At 31.6% G+C, this 7,212-nt stretch overlaps 2 protein-coding genes across 2 annotated transcripts; one reads left to right on the forward strand and one right to left on the reverse strand.

Annotated features, from left to right (window-relative positions):
- The first annotated feature begins 810 nt into the window (after positions 1-810).
- Positions 811-5,930, forward strand: LOC130445354 (gastrula zinc finger protein XlCGF57.1-like). The gene is made up of 2 exons (XM_056780934.1): positions 811-1,264; positions 1,455-5,930. Exons 1-2 carry the CDS (start codon positions 880-882, stop codon positions 2,726-2,728), a joined length of 1,659 nt encoding a protein of 552 aa, XP_056636912.1. The 5' UTR covers positions 811-879; the 3' UTR covers positions 2,729-5,930.
- LOC130445357 (UDP-glucosyltransferase 2-like) lies at positions 3,996-6,624 on the reverse strand. Its single transcript, XM_056780936.1, has 4 exons — positions 6,106-6,624; positions 4,704-5,510; positions 4,425-4,644; positions 3,996-4,278 (listed from the first exon to the last, which is right to left on the reverse strand). Exons 1-4 carry the CDS (start codon positions 6,341-6,343, stop codon positions 3,996-3,998), a joined length of 1,548 nt encoding a protein of 515 aa, XP_056636914.1. The 5' UTR covers positions 6,344-6,624.
- Positions 6,625-7,212: the final 588 nt, after the last annotated feature.

A 7,212-nucleotide genomic window follows, 5' to 3' on the forward strand; every position in this document is an offset into this window, starting at 1 on the left:
CTTCATACTTTAAGCATCAGGGAAGGTCCTGAATGCTGCAGGTACATGGTGGAAGAAGAAATTGCAGACCACATGCCCCACATCTACACTTACAAGGTTTAAACATTTGGGCAATTTGGGTACAATTTGTCTAGGGGCAGTAAAATGTTCAAGCTGAGGTGCCTGATAATTTATGAATTTCTATTTTTGATTTATTAAAAAATTTGGTTACTAGAAATACTAGAAAAATGTACAATTTTCAAGTCCGAACGCAGCAAGTTTGTATATAAAATTTGGAAAACTAACTACGCTGTTTCTTTTGGAGAAACTATATTATTTAGTTGTAATAGTAATGTAGTAATGCCAAGTAACATTTATTTTTAACCACATTTCAGAGTATTAAAGCGTATGTAACCGTGAAAATTGCTTGAATATTACGAAAAAGTAATTAAAACAATTCTCACCCCCATTAATTTACAAGTCCGTGCGCAAATATTGATGACTTATCTATAGTATTTTGACAATTTTATACGAAAAATTTTTAATCATAAAGTGGATAAAACAAAAAATGATGACTTCAGTAAAAACAAAACCACAAAATGCCCTTTAAAACGATTAAAAAATTAACATTCATACAAAATAATTCTTTTTGTTAGTAAATTCCATTTTGAAAAATATTATTGACATGACGTTTGAATGACAGGAAATAAAAAAGAAGAAATGTCAATCAATTTTTTTGGACTTTTTTCTTGCTAACAAGCAACCACTAAAAAAATAAAAAAAGAAAATAAGATTGACGGTCCAATAATCGAGGCCGGAATAAAAGAAGAAGAAATTACAACCGATTTTTTTTGTTTGGTTATATTATCTCAGTCGAATATTATATTTTGTCTGCTCGAAATGAGCGCTACAATTATTAAACATGAACCATGTGATGTTTTTGAATTACCAAACAATGTAGAATGTGGTTTAAGTTTTGCCAAAGTCAAATGTGAAGGCTACAACAGTAATTTAAAAGTTCAACAAACAACAATCTCAGGACGCGATGCAAATAATGAACTGAAAGCTGAGTCTAGTTATACTGATATTGAAAATCTAGACGTAATTGTACCAAAACTTGAAGAAGTTGAAGATCACTGCTTAGACTTGTCCGTAGGTGTTAGTGAAATTATTAGTATCAAGAAAGAAAAGAATAACTATACATTTTTAAATAAACAATGTAATGATGCTAAATTTAAAAAGAGGAAAGTTAGAAAACAATTCCATTGTCCTGTTTGTAATAAAGGTAAGTCGTTTGTGTTATTTTCGGCTCCAGCTATTGTCATTTGATATTTTCATTTTTTAACTAAAATGTTTGAATCCGGTTATGTTTTCGTCAATGTTTGGCTTTTTTCAACAAGTTAAGTTCGTTATAGAAAACTGTACCCCCTCATTTAGTTTACTATTTGACTGATTCATTTCCATTTTGATTGTAGATATCCCATCTGCGATCAAAAGGAATGAACATGTAAATTCACATTTTGGCAAGAATGTTCTTGCTTGCCAATTTTGTGGAGAATGTTTCGCAAACAAAGAGGATTTTTTACTGCATTGGATCCAATATAAAACAAAAAATAGTATAATACCAGTTAAAAATCGGCAAACTCTAATAAGAAAACCATTTCAATGTGAAATATGTTTGAAACAATATGTCCATAAACAATCACTCAGTAGACATGAAGTTATACATAAATTAGAACTTCCACATCAATGTACAGAATGTTTTAAAGGTTTTCCAACTAAAGGTCAGCTTGAAATACATACGGTCGTACATAAAGGAGAGAAACTGTACATTTGTGAAATTTGTTTGAGAGGATTCAGTTTCAAACATCATCTGAAATGTCACATGCTTTCCCATACAGGTGAAAAACCTCACAAATGCGAAATTTGTTTCAAGCAATTTTCCATTAAATCCACTCTGAAGAGACACATGCTTTGCCACACAAGAGAGAAACCTTACAAATGCTTAATATGTTCAAACGAATTCGCACAAAAAGCACATTTAAATAGCCACATGAGATGTCATACTGGAGAAAAACCCTATAAATGTGAAATTTGCTTCAAATCATTCAGATTTGCACAAACATTAAAAGGTCATATGCGTACTCATACCGGCGAAAAACCCTACGAATGTAGCGTTTGCTTGAAGAAATTTGCATTAAATAGAGATCTACAACGACATTTGTTGTGCCACACAGGAGAAAAACCCTATAAATGTGACGATTGTCCTGCGAAATTCGCACAAAGAGTCAATTTGAAACACCACAAACTATCCCATACCGGGGAAAAACGATTCATATGCACTATTTGTTCCAGACGGTTTGCTACAAAAAGAAGTTTAGATAATCACGCTCGCGGTCATACCGGAGAAAGACCGTTCAAATGCGAAATCTGTTTGGAAAATTTTAAAACTAAAGCGACTTTAGATCGTCACATTCGTTCGCATATGCAAGATAAACCGCACAAGTGCGAATTTTGTTTAAAACGATTTGTGCAAATTAAACATTTACAAAATCATATGTCATGTCACAATAAAAATAAACCGTTCGAGTGCGGTACTTGTACAAAACGATTCAAACAAAAAGGGCAGTTAGAAGATCACCTAAGGTCTCATATAGGTGTAAAACCGTTTTCTTGTTTTACTTGCTTGAGACAGTATACTTGGAAGAAGAATTTGAGGTATCATTTACGTACCAATCCAGGGCATTGAAATATTTTTTCCTACATATACAGGGTTTATCAAAATATTATTCAATTTTATTTGATATTCATATGCTCGCAATAAAATGATTTCGAAATTACCGCATTGGCAACGACGATTTTTTTATTATTTGTTGTCTCCCTATGGAAGCCAGTCTTCTTTAATTACGAGAGTTGTATGAAAAGTTTCTATCTTTTACTTGGAGATGAATGGATGGTAGCTAAATTTGTGGCGGTATACGCGCATTCAAGATGATCAAAAATTAGCGATACCATCGAAAAAGTTCACCAAATGGTGCTGGATAATCGTTGTATTAAGTTTAGAGGGATAAAAGAGGCTATTGGTATATATACTGGAGAATTATGTTTACGCAAGCAATCAGTCGAGTTTTTTTCGTCGATTCAAGACTGTATATGAAATATGGATCCACCACTATACTTTTGAAACGAAAAAACAATCAAAACACACGATTGCAAAGATTGAACCTTCTCAGAAAAAGGCTAAAACGTTTCCATTGGCCGGAAAAGAGGCGACTGATTTTTGGAATAGTCATTGTTTGATTGAGCATTCACTGTATTCGCTCGATTTGATTCACAGATATTTTCGCAAGTCGCTATCTTCTACGTGAACGTCTATTTTGAGTAGAAGAGAAGCGAAAGATTGCTTTACTAAGTGTATAGACTTTTATTTTGAAAAAAATTGGTTCTGAAACTTTTTATAAAACTCTCGTAATATAGGTTTCTCGATATGTGTTGATATACTAGATTGTGTTGTTGATATTGAATTCGTTTTGGTGCAGGTATCGCTATACAAGTGTTGAAGGAAAAACAAATTACTGGATCGAAATTTTTCTTTTTTCGGGAGTGTTTTCGATTATTTTAATTCGGGAGTTACTTCTACCAAACAAACCGCTACAGATATTATAAAATAGTATTTTTAGAAAATATTATAAATTTGCCATTTTGTTAATATCGTAAATAGTCACAGCAGTGTTGCCACGTCTCAAAGTAACTATGAAATGAAAAGTTTGTTTAAAATTTGATACATCGCGTATAGTATGAGAAAAAATGGTTTTTTTCTTATATTCATATCATTGTAAATAGATCGAAATACAATTTTAGATTAAAAAAACGTTCTTAACCTAATTTATACCCTTATTTATGTTGTTTTCATCGTAATTAATTCCAGATAATAATTCAACTCATTTCAATATTTTATTATGTTTTTTTTCAATCCATATCACCAAATAACGTATCTAATTAACGAAATACGAATTTTATTTATCTTTTTTATCATTAATATTCGTTACAGTCATTCTCTTGATAAAATATTTCAATAAATTATTTATTAATAAAATAAACGTTGAAATTATAATAAATATAAGTAAAAATACATCTAATTGATACAATTGGTACCATTTGAGATCCATAGCGGGCGATCTTAAATGGAAAGCGCCTCTATGACGAACGACGTATTCGCACCAAAAGACTGCCTCATCCAATGCTTTCGTAGGCTGGTCTCGCATTATAGCCGAACGTTGTTTAGCTACGTCTCTATATCTAAAAATATGTTTCATAATAATAGAAATCTCTATACTTTTTAATATTCTTTGTTCGATTTTAAACCATTTTTGTTTACGACAAAAAAAGAAGAAGAATATGTAATCAAATCAAATAAGTAATCAGTTATAACATGGATGAATTACTTTGGATTATTTAATATTTCATTCAAGGCCCATTCGAAAGCTTCTTCTTCTAAATCGTTATAATTTATTTTTAACGCGTATCCTATTTCAGCAGCCAATGCAATATTTCTTCCTTGATCGTAAAACACGGGTATTCCCAAAATCGGAACTCCGTAATAAAGACTTTCGGTGATTCCCAATAAACCACCGTGTGATATAAACGCAACAACGTTAGGATGATCTGAAACGTAAAAAAATAATACCATGGAGTGAGATATATACATATTTATAGTTACTCACTTAGAACATCAGATTGTGGAATCCACTTGAATATTTGCACATTATCGGGTATATCTCGGAGATCCTCTTCGAATTTCCATAAAACTTTTTGTCGTATTTTCGAAAACGCGTTCAATACGATATTTTTTTTATCCAATGCGAAATTTGAACTTTTTATCATTGATCCCATGGAAAATATTATGGCGCCTTCAGTGGCGTTATCCAAAAAGTCTTTTATGGGCTTAGGTAACGGTTGTGGTTGCGGTATGGTGTAACCACCGATTTCTTTGACATTTTGTTGTAAAGGTACCGGTCCAAATACACCAAGATGAGAAGCTACTAATAATAAACTGGTATTATATAAGATTTTTTTCAAATCCGGAGCATCGGGGACCAGTTGTTTCAAGTATCCGGTTTGTTCTGGTATTTGTACAAAATTCATATAAAATTCTCCCAAAATTTCCGCATACAAGTTCTCCATTCTTTCCCATAGGCTCATTTTGGAATTTGTATCGAATTGAAATAAATTGGTGATGTAAGAACTCGGCGCTGGATTCGAAAATATGTAATTAGAAAGAAACGAGACCGGACCCGCTGAAATCATTATCAAAGGAGCGCCGAATTTATAAGCGAAAAACGTCATGAATTCGAAGTAGAAATTTTCACTTATCACCAGATCAAAAGTCTCGTTAGATTTGACTAGTTTGTGAATATTCTCGTTTTTTAATAAACCCGTTGCCAACAGATTTTCAAAATAACTCGCTTCTTTATACCATCGGTAGAATGAAAATTTTTGTTGTTGGATTATCGATGACATATCATAGAATTCTACAACGAAAAATAATTTAATTTCAAATTACAAACTACTCAAATTACTAGAAATGATTTTCTGTTACGACGTTTTTGATTTTGGGAAAAAAGATTGTTGTCTTATTTGGATCCCAAATTTGTATAGTTTAGGACTTTGGGGTTACTTTAGAGTGATCTCGGGAAGCTGAATAGATAGAGGAAATTTATAAGGTAGTTGGGGGGGGGGGTTAGTTTAACTTTATCAATTTAAATTTCATAATAAGCCTTCAAATACGATAATTCAGTCAATTTATACGATAATTATTTTCGCTATTAATTCATGGCACTTACATTATTTTATAAAATGGAAATATTGTTTTCTGGAAGCTACTTCGAAGTATTATAAGTTAGTAGATAAATAATTAATGGTATTATTAAAATAAACGTGATATGAAAAAATTCTCATGTTGTTTTAATGATCCCGATGATGAAATGACATAATTCCAAGATAAAAAAGTGCTACGCTGGATAAGTGGATAAAGGAAATCAACAATAAGAACTAGCAGAAAATTTTGGTACAGTTAGTTTGGTAGAAGTTAATATACACGTTTAATTAAAAATTTGTATAACTTACTGAGCAGGTTACTTTTTATGCTTTCCACTGAAATATCTTTCAAGTTTTTAATTGGTTTTTCTTGAGGAAAACAATTTATGAAGCTGACTTGGTGTCCCCGATCGGCTAATTCTTTCATTAACCTGAATCCAAGTGTGAAATGACTTTGTCCACATATTGGAAACATTCCCAATATTTTGTATGTTTCAGTTAAAGAAAAAACGTACAAAATTACAACATACGAACAAACGTGTCTCATTTTGTTACAATTTGCAATGATAACGTCTGGTTTTTGCTAAACCCGAATTTTTACTATGAATATTTATCAGTTATTAAAACAGGAAAAGAATATTTTAAATTATTATTTAGTTGTAATCAGCGTTGATATGTTATTTAAAAAAAACAAATTAATTGTCTTTTCTTTATTAAAAATTTTGTACAATCAAATAACCTTAAAACTTATTGTATATCACCATCAATTCAATAATATAAATAAATAAAAATCTCGTTTTGTTTCAATTTCAATTGTAGATCTTTATACGAGGGTTGCTATTTAAGTTTTGAGATAAATAAATAAAATCACATATTCAAAATTGTTTTTCAATACATTCTTGCATGAGTTTGAACCAATTGTAGAAGTATTTTCTCAATTCCGATTGAGGTACTTCCAAAACATGTTATTTGAACTACTTCTGATGTAGAAAAACGTCGATTTCTCAATTTATTTTTAATCTGCGGTATTAAGAAGAAATCATTGGGTGCCAAACACTCATCAGTTCGTTTTTTTGACCGTCCAAAAACGTTTTTAGTTTGAACTGATGTTTGAGAGCTCGCTTTGTCGTGTTGGAGAATGATTCGTCTTGGTTTCCTTGATTTTTTCGATATCCAGTGACTCAGAGGAAACGTGCAATCATTTGGTTCGAAGGGCTTCGAGCACGAACAACTTGTTGAGAATTGATCAATTGACAGCTGACCCGAACCCAACCCAACCTTGACCCTATCCAACGTCACACTATACTTTTGTTTTATATAGAGTCAAAGTTGGTAATTATGTATTCTGATTTTATTAAATTAATAGGCGATAAGCACCTTTTGACAGTTTCATGTAATAGTGACACGAGCGAAAAG

The sequence above is a fragment of the Diorhabda sublineata genome, chromosome 6 (assembly GCF_026230105.1).
Source record: "Diorhabda sublineata isolate icDioSubl1.1 chromosome 6, icDioSubl1.1, whole genome shotgun sequence".
Taxonomy (NCBI): Eukaryota; Metazoa; Arthropoda; class Insecta; order Coleoptera; family Chrysomelidae; genus Diorhabda; species Diorhabda sublineata.

Excerpts from the sequence above, each read along its gene's own strand:
- LOC130445354 (XM_056780934.1), top strand. The coding sequence starts at position 880 with ATGAGCGCTACAATTATTAAACATGAACCATGTGATGTTTTTGAATTA. Across the intron at positions 1,265-1,454 it reads TTGTCCTGTTTGTAATAAAG|ATATCCCATCTGCGATCAAA; the intron begins GTAAGTCGTTTG and ends TTTTGATTGTAG.
- LOC130445357 (XM_056780936.1), bottom strand. The coding sequence starts at position 6,343 with ATGAGACACGTTTGTTCGTATGTTGTAATTTTGTACGTTTTTTCTTTA. Across the intron at positions 4,645-4,703 it reads TCCACAATCTGATGTTCTAA|ATCATCCTAACGTTGTTGCG; the intron begins GTGAGTAACTAT and ends TTTACGTTTCAG. Across the intron at positions 4,279-4,424 it reads GAAATATTAAATAATCCAAA|ATATAGAGACGTAGCTAAAC; the intron begins GTAATTCATCCA and ends ACATATTTTTAG.